General features: G+C 40.7%; 1 protein-coding gene across 5 annotated transcripts; it reads right to left on the reverse strand.

Moving 5' to 3' along the window:
* Positions 1 to 2195: 2195 nt before the first annotated feature.
* On the reverse strand, positions 2196 to 13003 carry LOC122104903 (glycine N-acyltransferase-like). Of its 5 annotated transcripts, none has more exons than XM_042675904.1 (6): positions 12728 to 13003; positions 9679 to 9777; positions 8185 to 8292; positions 5661 to 5787; positions 3600 to 3771; positions 2196 to 2672 (listed from the first exon to the last, which is right to left on the reverse strand). In XM_042675904.1, exons 2-6 carry the CDS (start codon positions 9754 to 9756, stop codon positions 2270 to 2272), a joined length of 888 nt encoding a protein of 295 aa, XP_042531838.1. In that variant the 5' UTR covers positions 9757 to 9777; positions 12728 to 13003; the 3' UTR covers positions 2196 to 2269. The 5 variants fall into 5 exon arrangements, with proteins under 5 accessions (XP_042531838.1, XP_042531835.1, XP_042531837.1 ...); XM_042675901.1 differs by having other exon boundaries at positions 9679 to 9903; positions 12728 to 13001; XM_042675903.1 differs by lacking the exon at positions 12728 to 13003 and adding an exon at positions 12631 to 12721.
* Between the last annotated feature and the right edge of the window lie 3079 nt (positions 13004 to 16082).

Below are 16082 nucleotides of genomic sequence, written 5' to 3' on the forward strand. Positions count from 1 at the left end.
AAGATATGAATCTTTGTGTGGCCAAACATGAATCTTCTTTGTCTCATAAAGTATGAGTTCAACAGTTAACCCCCAATGATAAATGAAAAGAAAATTGGTATGTAACAATTGTTGGTCAATTATCTTGTCATGTTTTAGCATGAGATGAATCAGAATGAAATACCTTGTTAACCACTGCTGCCAAGAAAAGGCTGAATGCACAGAAAAATGTTCTTTGTTGGAGGACATAGTGCCATCCTGCCCTTCATGAATGGTTAACTAAACTGTTCAGTTTCACTGGTTAGCTAAACTGTTCAACTTCACTGGTTCTCAGGGCAAAGATTCTCTTACCAAATTCAAATTCAGTTGAACTTTAACACACAATCAACCTGAATCAGAGCTGGAATATAGAGAAATCCACTGTATCATAAAGAAGGAAAGGTAGATACTTCCCTACTTTTACTTTTCCTGTCCACTTCTCAGGTGTCATTTGATATTATGGTCTGAAAACTCTCCTTACTGAAATAGCCTGTCCATTCCCTATGCAAGAGTTCCTTCTTCCATCTTTCCATAATCTTTTATTTTTATTTTTTATTTTTTTATTTTTTTTTGCTGGTTATGGGACCTGAATTTTAGGCCTGGGCGCTGTCCCTGGGCTCTTCAGCTCAAGGTGAGCACTCTACCACTTGAGCCACAACACCACTTCCGGCTTTTTCTGCTTATGTGGTGCTGAAAAATTGAACCCAGGGCCTCATGTATGCAAGGCAAGCACTCTACCTCTGAGCCACCTTCCCAGCCCTCCATAATCTTTTAAATAAAGCTCCCCCCTTTCCAAATCAAGAGTGGTTTCATCATTAAAAACTATTTTGAAGCTAGGCATACCTATGGCTCATGTTTGTAGTGCTAGCTACTCAGGAGGCTGAGATCTGAGGATCACAGTTTGAACCCGGCCAGGGCAGGAAAGTCGGAAAGTCTATGAGACTCTTATCTCCAATTAACTACCAAGAGAACTGAAAGTGGGTCTGTGGTTCAAGTGGTAGAGTGCTAACCTTGAGTAAAACAGTTCAGGGACAAGTACAAGCCCTCAGTTCAAGCCCAAGACAGAATGTATGTAGATATACACACATATGTGTGTTTATATATGTATGTATGTATGTATATATATATATATATATACATATATATATATATATATGTATGTATGTATGTATATACTGCTCCACACCAAATTTCCAGTTCTTTAATGCCTAGGGAACTAAACCTCAGCCACTATTTTGGGAGTTGATGAGAATTAGGTGGGATTTTCTCTCTAATTCCGTAGCTTCATTGCAGCTTTTGGGTCAAACATAATGGGACACGTTTTAAACACAGGTCTCAACCTTCCTTCATTCCAGAACAATCCAGACATGTTGATGAGGAGTGCTTCACGACACAAGCATCTGAACTTTACAGAGCCTGAGCCTTCTGAAGCGATATGGCAGAGTCCATGAGGCCTTCTACCCTGTACTCTGCCCCTCAGAACTGTCTACCCTGTACTCTGCCCCTCAGAACTGTCTACCCTTCTCTCTGGGTCTGGGTGCTCTCATTTTCTACTCTCCACATGCCCACCCTGAATTCTCCCAATCTACACTGCTCAGCATGTGCTGGTATGATCAAGCCCCAAACTTGACTGCTGTGAAGCTTCAAGGGATTAGGAGATTCGGCCTTTCGAAGCAACATACAAGATCCTTTTCCCTGGTGTGGGAGCTAGGAAGGAACTAGTATAGTCAGTTTGTCTTTTCTTTTTCCTAGTTAACTGTCCTTGCTATGTCATGTAAATTCTGTTTCATCTAATATCCCCAATAATTTATGTATTTAGCATGCTGACTAAGCAGAAGATCGAGCAGAGGCTCCTCTTAAAGACTTAATGAGGACAGAACACCTGCTGGTCTCTAAAGAAGCCATAATGGCCAGATACTATTAGCTCTTTATCCCTAGCAAAATTAGAAGACGTTTCCCTACCCCTGGGCTAGGTGCTCCAGGGAAGCAATTAGGCACATTTTGTAGTAGATGAAGGAATGTGGTAGAGATCCTAGAAGGACAGGATCTAGGCCAGATTCAAGTGTTTAGGTACCATCTTAACCATTGCTGCTAAGGGAAATCCAGCAGCTGTCTAAAAGCAGGGATCACGAGGTTCCATTTACACGGCTAAACCCATCCCAAACAGCATCCACTCCTTTGCTAATGATTCCATTTATTTCACTCCTCCAGTGACACACCCAGGCATAATGCCTTGTGTCTAAAGACAGCATCACAGAGGAGAACACACCCACTGGTTCCAGTGACAGGGCATGAGGATATGGTGTAGAGCATCGCTCATTTTTTGCATAGCTTTGTTTTTCCTGTCTGTGTGAGAATAACCCGGGAAGCCGAGTTTGTTCATAGTCTGCACCTGTGAATAGACAGCATAGGAGACCAGACCCTGGGCCCGATACTCAGTCAGAGTGCCTCCCATTCGTATCTCTCCAGTCTGGTCCATTAATGTCCAGGATACAGGGGTTCCCTCAGGTCCCAAGACACAGGAGCTCGGGAAGCTCCGTAAACATCGCGCGATGAACTTCTGGCTCTTCTCATTGCCGCCATAAGACCAAAATTTATCCACCATGGCAGCATGAGTCTCATCCAAGGAGGAGAGTTTAAACATGTCTTGATTGCTATGGAAAGAAAGAAAGCAAAATATAGGAGCAGAAGGGTGTGTATTTTTTCTTACCTCTATTAGCTTGAATGAGAAGAATAGGGTACCCAGCAAATGTTCAGTCCTGGAGTATGGAGGAGCAGATGATGATAAAGGAACGTAAAGCTGTGGATGAAGTAAGTGAACAGGAATAAATATGGCTGATGTCAAGACAGAGTGGTTTGTTTCTGATGAGAAGGAAGGTGGGAAAGGCTTTTAAGTAGACAGGAGCATGGTCTGAACTTTATCCTTTAAAAAATAAATGCCAGTCCTGAAGCTTGAACTCAAAACCTCACACTCTCATCTGGCTTTTTCCTCTCAAGGCTGGTGCTCCACCACTTGAGCTATTTTGGCCTTGGTTAACTGGAATTAAGAGTTTTATAGACTTTTATGCCCAGGCTGGCTTCAAAATGCAATCCTCAGATCTCAGCCTTCTGACTAGCTAAGGGTGTAGGTGTGAACTATCAGAGCTCTAGCTCTGAGTTATACTTTTTAAAAAGATTATTCTAAGCTGGGCACCGGTGGCTCATGCCTATAATCCTAACTACTCAGGAAGCTGAGATCTGATGGTTCAGAGCCTTCCTGGGCAGGAAAGTCCACAAGACTCGTATCTCCACTAAACTACGCAGGAAAAGCTAGAAGTGGCACTGTGGCTCAAGTGGTAGAGCATACTAGCCTTGAGTACAAAGAGACGCAGGGACAGAACCAAGGCCCTGAGTTCAAGCCCCAGGAATGGTCTTTCTCTCTCTCTCTTTCTCTCTCTATGTGTGTATTGTGTATGTGTATGTATGTATGTATAATTAATTCCAATTGCTTTATATTCTTGTTAAAAAGCCAGATTGAAATTCGGTAGTGGGAGTTCAGTGAGGAGGGGTGAGTAGTACTGAATGGATTTCATCACACTCACATGGCCTTTGGCTTGCCACCAGTGGGTGGTAAATTCTTTGTGTCCATCAGAGAAGGAATCAGTTTGTTGACTGTCTCCGACGTCATATATAGAAGGTTATTTGAATAGGTGACTTTGAAAGATTTAATGGTTGCAAAGTTTTGTATCACTTCATCCAGGCTGGACTGCGTACCTAGATGGATTTATAAGGCAATGCATTATGAGTTCATAAGGAGACACATAAGGGTTTAAATACAGTCCAGGGAGGAGCTTTCAATGGAGGAGAAAGTGTCATTAGATTTAAGTGAGAAAACCTTATCGTCACATAGTTGAGGTTTATATAATTTTCCTGTCATGCATAAATTTAAACACACACACACACACACACACACACACACACACACACACACACACCAGCTGGGCACCAGTGGCTCAAGCCTATAATACTAGCTACTCGTGAGGCAGAGATCTGAGGATCACAGTTCAATACCAGCCCAGGCGGGAAAGTCTGTGAGACTCTTATCTCCAATTAACCATCAAAAAACCAGAAGTGGTGCTAGGGCTCAAATGGTAAACTGCTCATCTTGAGCTGAAGAGCTCAGGGACAGTGCTCAGGCCCAGAGTTCAAGCCCCATGACTAACCAAAAACCAAAACAAGCAAGAAAATTACATCAAAAAAACATCATTCAGAGTCATGTTTTTAGTGGCCATTCAAAGGCTAGCACTGAGTTTTCTGGACTACACAATCGTGTCATTTTGAACATCAAAGACGATGTATTATAAAAAAAAAAATAGTAGCGAGTATCTACCGAGCCCAATTCTCTGTGTGATAGATTGTTGCAGTAATGAGTCACAATGTAGCCATATTCCATATAGCTACTCCCTGGATACATCTTTGCATTCCATCTGACCTGGGCTGTGTGACTTGCATTCACCAGTGCCAAGAGTAATCACAATGCAGGGAGAGCCTTAAAAGTGTTGTCCCTTGGAACTTTGCCCGTTTTTCCCTTTGGTAATCTTGAGACCTGCATTACAAACATGGACCTAAGCTAGCATGCTGGAGACACAGGTCATCATCATGTTTTCATCACTGCCAACAACTAGCCTTGACTGACAGTCTGGACCACCATTCAGATGTGTGACTGAGGCCACCACAAAGCAATCAGGGTTGAGTCCATCAACTGCCTGCGTATATCCTGAGTTACCAGCCGAGAAACTGCCTATGGAGTCCAATGGATTGATACAGTTAATGATGATGTGTGCTATGCAAGAGTTACTAACTGGAACCTCCCATTAGCAGACACTAAACTCTTCCTCCTCACATCATTTAATTTGTCACTTGACTTTGCTTTTTAGGCATTGTGCTAATGACATTATGACCCTTGATTTTTACACAGGTCACCTCGATAAAGTTGTATATGGAGATGGTGTCTTAGAGAGCATGCTTGTAATCTTGACAATGAGTATGATCTGGGAGGTGATCTGGGACACAATGAGCTGTCATTCTTACTCCGGAATGGGAGGACAGTGGAGAATCACTCTTCTAGCACTCAATCATCCTATGGATTCTGGATATAGTTGAAAAGCAGGCCATAAACTCTTGGCAATGGGGCCAGGTGCCGGGGGCTCACGCCTGTAATCCTAGCTACTCAGGAGGCTGAGATCTGAGGATCATGGTTCAAAGCCAGTCCAGGCAGGAAAGTCCATGAGACTCTTATCTCCAATAAACCATTCGAAAACTGGAAGTAGAGCTGTGGCTCAAGAGGTAGAGCACTAGCCTTGAGCTGAAGAGGGCAGGGACAGCGCCCAGGCCCAGAGTTCAAGCCCCACGACCGACCAAAAAAAGAAAAAAGAAACTCTTGGCAATGGGAATTTTTGTGCCTCTGTATGAAACCCATTCTGTGCAGTATTTGAAGATTCTACAGGCACACACACACACACACACACACTTTGTAGACAGAGATGAAGCTGAAACTGAACATGGACTGCGAGTTATGGATCCAGAGCTTAGCAGAAAGAAATAACGCAGAGAGGCCACCAGGCTACATCAAGTGAGCTAGTATGCATCTTGTTCCCCCTTACTTTGAATCTGAAAGTGCTGTCTCCAATTGATGACGTCTGGAGAGTCCAGGAATTCCTGACAGTTTTGAGGGTGCTTGGAGTAGATCTGGTAAGTATTGGTGTAGTGATCATGGTCATCTGTCATCGCCTGCAATCATTTGGAAAGGGAGTATAAAACGCCTTCCTTTTAATTTTTGATTGTATCGCTATATGGTTGGACATTGTACATCATGTAACAAAAATACTGGGACTTCCATTGGTGGAGTAGAATTCTTTTGGAGTCATAAATCATGAGCTGAGAGATCTGAGCATCCAACAAGATTATGTACTATGCATATATTACATAAGCATTGCAAATCAAAGTCACAGCTATATGTTAATCATCCTCAATGTGAAGAAAAGTAGCTGAGGAAGGAAAATTTCTGTTGCACGTAAAAAAAGTTTATAATTCAAATGCTTGAAGAACACATGAACTATGTTCACGATGGTATTAAATTTGATACATATAACTGAATTAAAATCTGTAGCTATGTATAATAAAAACCAAAGATGAAAACCAATTAGAAAAGCTTTCTTTGAAAACTGTGTGAATTATTCTTGGAAGAAAGGAAACAAAATATTCAAAGGATACATTCAATGTATTAAATTCCAGATAAAATTATTTTGACAAAAGAAGTAGAAACAAATAGTGCCATCACTAAGATAGAAATGTAATTCTTTTTGAAGATCATTGTGAAATGCTGCACAAAAATATAATCCCAAGACAGCAGTGTATTTTCTTGGTCAAGATCATTTATGAAAGATCCAATCATTTTATTTCAGTACAAGTTTGACTATGAATGTGAATTTACTTAATCTGTTCTTCAGTGTGGTGATTTTTCAGTGTCTTGAATTCATATTAGTTATAATACCATATTTGTATTTTTATGTTCTACTCGTTTTTATTTCATACCTTTTTAAAGTTTGTAATTGACTTTTTTCAAGCCATAGGCAAAATTGGAAGTATTCATCATCTACACATTTTAAAATATAGTGCTGCATTTTTTAACAGTGGGAATGTGTTTTGAGAAATGAGTAAAGTGATTTGCCACATCACACAATATCACATGTTGTGTTTATACAAAATCAAATGGATCCCATGTCACTAGGTAATATGTTCTGATGGGACCAGTGGATGTGGCCCATCATTGACTGAGAAGTCATTATGCAACTCAAAGCTGTTTGTGTACATTGTGGAATATATAAGTCTAGCTCTAAGTAGTTTATACTTTTCTGCACAGTTATGAATTTTCTGAAGAGAATATTTTATATCCACACCATATTTTCCAAGAACAAAACACCTCTTAACTAGCGTCACCACGCTATACTGCGTGTGTCTTAATCCTGTGATTCTTAATTAACTGTAATTTTTTTCCTTGTTGGTTGTGGGGCTTGAACTCAGGGATAGGGCGCTGTCCCTGTGTTTTTCGCTTAAGGCTAGTAGCAGTGCCATTTCCGGCTTTCTGGTGGTTAATTGGAGATGAGTCTCACAGACTCTTACCCTGGTTGGCTTAGAACTATGATCCTCACATCTCAGTCTCCTGAGTAGCTAAGATTACAGACACAAGCCACCAGGGCTGTAACTGTAATTTTGTATCCTAACATTATTCTAGTCTTCTACAAATGCTCCAACCTCTGATAACTACCATATTCTCTCTGCTTCTGTGAGATCTCAGTGAGTACCAATGCCCTTTAATGCCATTAACACACACTAAAATTAAAGCTAAATGAATGGTAAATCAGCTGTCTTCGGAGGCAGTGTGAAGAGGAAGGGCCAATGGAAAGGGTGAAGGAAGGTGAATGTGTTTGAAATACTTTCTTGGCATATGTGAAAACAGAACAATGAAACCTGTTGAAATCATTTTAGAAAGGAGAGAGAAGGTAGAGGGGTGGGTTTGATCTGGACATAGACATGCGTGTCACAATGAAATTAGCTCTTGTACAACTAATGTGTACCAGTTTGTTATCAATCCTCAAAAACAAGATCATGGCGTTTTATCTGTGAATAATTGTATTAACTACATAGCTTCATCAATTTTAAGTCTTTCTCCTTTGTTGCGTTTGGAAATTCCAGCCTTGTAGCTCAGCCCTTTGTTGCAGCCTCTCTCCCTGCCCTGTGTTCTTTTTGCTCTTTCCAGGATCTCCCATTTGAAGGTACACATCCCCCTGCCGGTCTCACAAAAATAACTTTACCTGAGAGATAAAGCTTGGATGGAATCTCTACCAAGAAAGCCTGGGACATTATCCTGATACCTCTACCTCTAGCTTTCTACTGTTTAATCCTCTTTTCGTTGGACTAATGTTTTCTACCTTGTACAGATCCATTCCTTCCTACATCAAGTTGGCATTCATCTGTCTTTTCCTCTAGGATGTAGGGAGACAGGACCTTTTTGCCACTATTGTGATTCATGTTTGTGTCCACAAGTTTTGCCATCTCACCAGACATGTGGTAGGCTCATAGCACACATGAACACAGAAACATACATGTTCCACAATTGGCACTTACCTGCTCCTGAGGGCGGATGACCACTGTATTAAAATCAGGCCATTTGTCTACAAGGGCCTTTAGCTTGAATGGGTCTCCATGGTTTATGTGGAAGACAGTACCATACACCTGCCGGACCACAAGGAAAGGGACAAGGTAAGTTTATGCAGAAGGAATGTCAAAGTGTGCTGTTCAATGAGAAGAAATGTTTCTATGAAATTGCTGCATTTTGTGATAGAAAAGAGCTATCTTGATTATCTAAATCCAGCAATCTCCATGTACTATTTTCCTTTTTCAACCTGAATTTGATGGGCTCTTTCTCCATCAAATGTGACTCATAATGCAAGGAGTAAAGACTCCAATAAAATCAATCTTACTTTATTGTAGGATTTAATATTGTTTCCAGTCCTTTTCTTTCTAAGCTTTCTCCTATTCATACCCAGAGGCATACAACTAACTTTAAAAAAAATCAAATTCCCGAGATATGTTATTTTCCCCATTTTATAGAATATGTGGTATAGAGTAATACAAATCCAGGAATGGTTTTCTTTTAAATACACATACCACCCAGAGAGTTATACCTAGATTTCACCAGTATGGGCATGCCCTTTTTTTTATTGTTGATGAAAAATAAGAGCAAGAATTTGAATCTACTTAGAGTGTTTCTTGCCTAGTTGAGGATATAAGCATTTGTGTTATTTATTGTACTCAACCCAAAGATTTCCAAACAATTGCAATGAGGTTAAGAAACATACTAACAGCCTGCTTCCCACAGCAGCCCAATACATATTAAGGTTGGAGCAATTGGGCAATTGCAGTAAAAACAGAAAGCAAGCTAAAGTCAAGGGCACTAGTATGATGGTTAACCTCTCACCTGGCAAGTGGTCCATTGGAATAAACACATTAAATGATAATATGTACCCTCAATTGATTTTGAAGAAAATCTCTGGGCAAAGTTCAAGGCTATTAAGGACTTGAAAGAGAACAAGGGAAGGATTTCTTTGGTGATCACCCAGACCAAAAAAAAAAAAAAAAGCAGGTGATTATATCATTCCTCTACACCTCATTACTGGTGGGATATTTATCAAATAACTCCGCATCCTTCTCATTCTTTTTCCTTTCCTGGGGCTTGAACGCTGGGCCTGGGCACTGTCCCTGGGCTTCTGGTGCTCAAGGCTAACACCCTGCCACTTGAATCACTGTACCACTTCCTACTTTTTGGAAGTTCATTGGAGAGAGGAGTCTCATGGACTTTCCTGCTTGGGCTGGCTTTGAACCATGATCCCTAGATCTCAGCCTCCTCATAGCTAGGATTATGGGGGTGAACCACTGGCGCCTAACAGCATCCATTATGTGGTTTTTTTTTTTAATCAATGACAAGGACTTCATACCAAATATTAAGTAGAGATTTCTGCAAATTCAAGGGGAGTAACTATGGGACGGTTCTTGACATCAATGTGAATCTTTTTCACAGCAAGTTTCCCTGAGGTTCCCTCAGCATTTTGTTCTTGTCACCTTCAAGGACTCGGGAAGGCTCTTCACCAGAGCTTTCTCCAGCATCTGCAACATCTGGGCACCTTGCAACAACAACATGGTGGAAGAAAATGCCTTTGCCTAGAGATGACCAAGGAACATCCAGGAATGAGAAGAGCTGGAGCGAATTCAGTGACCAAAGTGGCAAGTGCTGTATTATGGGCCAAGTCCTTCTTTACTGGGTCTTCCTGGACATCCTCATCGACTCTGAAGAAAGACAAGATGGGGCAGAGGGAGCAGAAAGCACAAAGATCTCTTTCTACATTTCTCACAGCCCATGTTTACCCTTGAAGGAATTCCAGCCGGTTAGTTTTCACTTCAGATTCACCTGTCTACTTTAAAGACATGTGTCTCCTGAATGTTAGTTGGTGTGGGTGATTATCCTGGCTCCTTTAGGAACAAGCTGTGTAACCCTGGGAACACTGCTTAGCCTGTCTGTGCTTTGTTTTCATCAAAGGTAAATGGGTGATGTTGGTATAATTTGTGGAGGGGAAGGCGAAAAACAAATCTTTTAAATAGGGATACAGGTGGACTCATTGCAACAATGAGATGTACAAGTCGTTATGTTGGAAACGAACTTTACAACTTTGGTGCGGGGGGAGGGGGGGGAGGATGGGAAGGGATGGGAAAGGGAAACAAAGGAGGAGGCTACAATGCTTGATAAGAAATGTACTCATTATCTTGTCCATGTAATTGTAACCCCTCTGTACAGTATTTTCACAATATAAAAAAAATAAACATCAAAAAAGGTAAATGGGATAATAGCACTGACTTCATAGAATTTTCATGAACAATACATGGAGGGCCTACATACAAGATGCTCAGGATGGGCTGGGAAGGTGGCTCAGTGGTAGAGCGCTTGCCTTGCATGCATGAGGCCCTGGGTTTGATTCCCCAGCACCACATAAGCAAAAAGAAAAAAGCTGGAAGTGGCGCTGTGGCTCAAGTGGTAGAGCGCTAGCCTTGAGCTGAAGAGCTGAGGGACAGCGCCCAGGCCCAGAGTTCAGGCCCTACAACCGGACCCCCCCCCCAAAAAAAAAGATGCTCAGTGAAACTTTAGCTATATAGAAAGCACTGTTCCACTACTATGATTACTCTCCTCCTCCTGTTCCTTCTTCTTTTCCTCACTTGGGTTAAAATGCTTTATTGTTTAGATGAGCCTTGTTTTTGCTCTTTCGGTACTGAGGAGTAACCCCAACCTTGTACTGTCTAGATAAGCACTCTATCACTTGAGCTACATTTTCAAGATAGATTATCAATGACTTTGTCCAGTCTGGCCTCAACTTGGAATCCTCTTACTTCTGCATTTTGGGTTACTCAGATTACAGGTATGCACCACCATGCCCATTTTCTGCAATGTCTTCACGTTAGGACATTTGAACATATTCTAAACATAGATAAAGGCCCTTCCTTAAAATTATTGCTAAATCATATTGAAAGCTGCTGCTTTTGTCCTGCCACTAAGGTTGGCTTCATTTTTCAACCCAACATCATCTCTCAGCCTCATTTTTGGATCTGTGATACATATTGTAGAAATTAGTAGGGAATAGGCAAACAATGCTTTCAGTTATTTTAGGTGAGGATAGGGCTTTGCACTCATGCCTGGGCCGGCCTAGACTAAGATCCTAAGCGCTGGGATCTTGTCATAGTTGGGCTGACAGGATGAAGCACAATGCTGGGTGGTTGTTTGAAATGAGGGTCTCACCAACTTGTTGCCTGTGTTGGCTTTGAACTATGATCTTCCTGTCCTCTACCTCCTGAATAGCAAGGATTATAGAAATAAGTCACTCTACCAGCCTTAACTTTGCTGACCCTTGCTCTTTTCTTCTTGTATAACAAAATTCTAGTATCTAGAAATAAGAAGAGATCATGTAAAATATAACCACTAGTAGGGCAATGCAACCTTTAACACATTCATGTCAAACACATAGGCATAGTACATAGTACGTATGGACATTTGATAAAGCACTAGAGATGGGAAACATGGGACCTAAAATGCAACATATACAGTCTAAGTACAATTCAAAAGAGAACATAGGTAAACAAAAATATGATGAAGCTGGAATTACAGGTTAAAAAGTTACATCATAAAATGAGCTTGTATGATGTAAATGAACAATTAATCTGGTCTGTTTTCTGTTACGTCTTCTCTGACTTTGAGCTTAACTATCTTCTCACCAGTCATGCAAAGAAATAAAACAATGCATACCATATGATGTAACCAGAAAATTTAATTATAATATTTACAGCATCTCTACATAGCCGTTTCTCCATTTTCCCACTTGTTCCCAGAAAGTCTCAATCCTTCCTCATTTATATACTAGTTCAGGCCCAGACATACATTTCTTAAATTATATTTGCTCTTTTCCCTGTGCCCACACATCCTAACGATAAATAACTAAATGTGAATATTCTGAGTTGAGTCCTTTGCCAGTCCTGGGGCTTGAACTCAGGGCCTGGGTGCTTTGGACTTAAGGCTAACGCTCTACCTCTTGAGCCACAGCTCAACTTCTGACTTTTTGTGGCTAATTGGAGAGAAAAGTCTCAGACTTTTCTGCCCCGTGCTGGCTTTAAACAGCAATCCTCAAATCTTAGCCTCCAGAGTAGCTGGGATTATACCAGCTCCTGGCTCAATGACTATCTTTTATTCTTTAAAAAAAAAAAATGCTAGGATGTTTCTTTCAAGTATACCACATGATTTTAAATGAGCATAAAAGTGAGTTCCCAAAGTGAAACCAATCAATACCGGTTTCATGTATTTGTTTGCGTGGGGATATTTGGGTTTGCTTACTTGTTTTTGTCAGAACAGCCAAAATCTGTTCACTTAGCGTGAATCCTACACACAAAACAATTTCAATGCCTGGGTCTCTCGCGTCATCCATTTGACCCTCAGTCCTGTCTATGACCCACACGTCTGCTGCTTTACGACATCACCTGAAAAGCTGCAGCCACACCAGTCTCCAAGGACGTCCCTGGGATCCCACGTCTAGGAAAAGAGATTCCCTTCCAGTGAGATCAGTTCAGCACCCACCGGAGAATGAGGAGAATGAGGAGTCGTGGTGTACGTCCTCCCGGGTCTCTGAGCTGAGGCTTGCAATCCGGACTTTGCACGGAGCAGGAAGGATGTCTGGAGATCAGCTCCAATGGCAGCGAGTCAAGCTCCTATTGCAGGAGTCGGCTCTACAAAGCCAGGACGCTGCCACGGGCCCTTTGAATTTCTCTCCCAAACACTGCCCTGCTCTTTGTCCCCACAGTGCAAACCAAAGCTGTATGAAACCAGCATCTGGACACTGCAAAGCGGATCAGGTTGAACTGGCCCTGTCGGCTCCCTCCCCTTCCTGTTCTCAAGTGTCTCAGCGGCAGTGTTTGTTGATTGGAATGAGGTCTGATTTGCATGGTTCCCTACTGACTCTTGATTGGAATGAGGTCTGATTTGCATGGTCCCCTACTGACTCTTGATTGGAATGAGGTCTGATTTGCATGGTCCCCTACTGACTCTTTTACGAATAGACAAAAGAGGAAAGTATTTGCTTGGAGCTACTGATGCTGTTAAGATCTTTTGTTGTTGTTGTTGTTATTGTTATTAATTATTGTATTATCTTTTTTTGTTGGCTGTGGGGCTTGAACTCCGCGCATGGGCACTGAGGTCCCTGAACCTTTTTGTGTTCAAGGCTAGCACTCTATCCCTTGAGCCACAGCACCACTTTTGGTTTTTGAGTGGTTTGTTGGAGATTAAGAGTCTCATAGGGACTTTTCTGCCTGGGTTGGCTTTGAACCTCAGATCTCAGCCTCCCGAGTAGCTAGGTTGATAGGCATGAGCCACTGGCGCCGGCTAATTATTTTATTATCTTTAAGTAGTAGCTGTACAGAAGGGTTTCGGTTCAACATGGCAGTTTGTGAACTCAATGCCTCTTCCTCAGTGTCAACCCTTTCTTCATTCTCCCCCATCTCTTCCAACCTAGCCCTTCCCCTCAACTTTCCTAGCTCCATTTTCACCTATATATTTAATAGGATGACTGCATTCTCACCTCTTTTTTTTCTTCATTTATCTACTCCTCCCCCCCATTCCCCTTGACCTTATCCAGCTTTCCTGATATCCATTTTGTTAGGCTGTAGGTGGTCAAAGGAGTTACACACTTGAAATTCTTCCCTGCACATATCATACTTACTTAATACATTTGTGTACATATGCCTGTGGCCCTCTATATGCTTACTTACATGTTTGTAAATTAGATCTAACTTCCACATCAAAGAAACACACGTCTTCTGTCTCTCTGGGCCTGGGTGACTTCACTTAACATCTTTTTTTTTTTTTTCAGATCCATCTATTTTTTTGCAAATGGTGAAATGCCATTCTTCTTCATAGATGAGTAAAACTCTGTTGTATATATGTACCACATTTTCTTGATCCATTCGTCTACTATAGGGCATCTAGGATATTTCTATATGGTGCTTATGGTGAATAGTATAGCAATGATCATGGTTGTACAAGTAACTTTATTGCATCCTAATCTGACATTTGGATAAATGCGTAAAGGGGTATCACTGGACCGTACGGTAGGTCTTCAATGTTTGTTTTAAGGAATCTCCAAACTGATTTCCATAGTGAGCACACCAGCTCACATTCCCATCAAAAGGGTTCCTTTTCCTCCATATCCATACCAGTATATATTTTTTCTATTTTTTTTTAATTATAATAATATTTATTCGAAAGAGATGGAGTTTTAAATTAGATTGACAAAAAAGTCAGGAAACAATATATTCAGTTTTGCTCATGAATTGAAAAAGCAATTTATTTCTGATAGCTAAATTAATATTCAATTTTGTATACATTGCTGTGTGCATACTGAAATGCATGCACATATACATACATAAATAGCTGAAATCATAATATATATGGAATATCTTATTGTATCTGTTCATCTACCACTATATCTTCACATTATAACCAGATGGTTTTCTCATTCTTTGTATTCTTGATGGTGGCCATTCTTACTGGGGTGAGATGGAATCTCAGTGTTGTTTTCATTTCCATTTCCTTTATGGCCAGGGATGTTAAGTGAAGATCCTTCTTTCTTTTAGAATAAGCTAGTTCCTCTCTCCTGCTAACTTGGAAAATTCAGTTAGCAATAATTCAGTGAGAAGACCTGTTCATCTCACTTTTATAAAGAAAGAAACTGAGGTTAGTGTGGTGAAGTTAGAAGTACTTAAGTCCTGAGCATGTTCATTCTTCAATTTTTTTAATTATAAAATTCTTCAGTTTTGTTATACAGAGGAAGATTTCATTGTTCAATTTCCACATGTTTACAATATGTTCCCAACAACCTCACCTCCCCATGAATTCCTTAGGTTTAGATCTTCTGTTTCATTTGTCATATGTTTTTGTGCCAGGACCATGCTGCTTTTATAACTATGGCTCTGTAGTATAATTGGACATCTAGAATTGAGAGAGAACAAACATTGATCGTTTTTTCTAAGGTTACTTAGGCTATTCAGCACTTTTTGTGCTTCCACTTGAATGTTAGGGTCGGTTTTTTTCTTTTTGTGAAGGGCACTTTGACGAATATTGAATTAAAATTTGTCATAGGAAAACTCTTGGAGATCTAAGCCTAGGCAGGTGTTCTATTAATAGGATTTTACTCATTCAGGACCTAAGAACAGGAACTGAACGTAGGAATGCATCAAATTAAAAAAAACAAAAAAACTTCCATCCATCAAAGGAAACAATGAGCAGAATGAGGCGAGGGCACAGAGTAGAGATGGGCTATTTGCTGGATAAGAGATTAATATTAAAAACAGAAAGCTAAAAAGATATGCACCAAAAGCACAAATAATCCAGGTAATAAGTGAGCAACAGGAGTTAACCAGTCCTCCGAAGGAATACAAATGGCCGATAAACAACATAATATTCAACATCCTGAGCCATAAAGTTATGTGGAGCCAAACTACACTAAGATTCCATCTCATTTTAGTTAGTGCAGTTAGTATCAAGAAAACAAAAAACATGGGGCTGGGAAGTTGGCTCAGTGGTAGAGCGCTTGCCTTGCATGCCAGAGGCCCTGGGTTCGATTCCTCAGCACCACATAAGCAAAAATAAAAGATAAAAAAATAAAAAAAAAAGAAAACAAAAAACACTATTATTGGGGAGGATTCAGACCCTCAAACGCTGCTGGTAGGAAAGCAAACTAGTGAAACTGCTAGGAAATCAGTATGAAGTTCATCAAAAAGCTAAATAGTATAACCCTATTATACTATTCTTGGGTACCTATCAAGTATAAATCAATATACAGGTGGGACACATGCACACTTATATTAATTAAAATGTAGAAAGAAAGATAGTGAAATGGGGAGGGGGAAGACTCAAAATATGGCCAACAGGAAGACTG

The sequence above is a fragment of the Dipodomys spectabilis genome, unplaced genomic scaffold (genome assembly GCF_019054845.1).
Source record: "Dipodomys spectabilis isolate Male_0828 unplaced genomic scaffold, ASM1905484v1 ptg000030l, whole genome shotgun sequence".
In the NCBI taxonomy this organism is placed as follows: Eukaryota; Metazoa; Chordata; class Mammalia; order Rodentia; family Heteromyidae; genus Dipodomys; species Dipodomys spectabilis.

Bases quoted from the DNA above. Each gene is read 5' to 3' on its own strand.
- LOC122104903 (XM_042675904.1), bottom strand. From the start codon at position 9,756: ATGTTGTTGTTGCAAGGTGCCCAGATGTTGCAGATGCTGGAGAAAGCT. The intron at 8,293-9,678 runs GTGACAAGAACA...GTGGTCCGGCAG, and splicing joins GCCTTCCCGAGTCCTTGAAG to GTGTATGGTACTGTCTTCCA. The intron at 2,673-3,599 runs GTGAGTGTGATG...TTCTTTCCATAG, and splicing joins GGTGGCAAGCCAAAGGCCAT to CAATCAAGACATGTTTAAAC.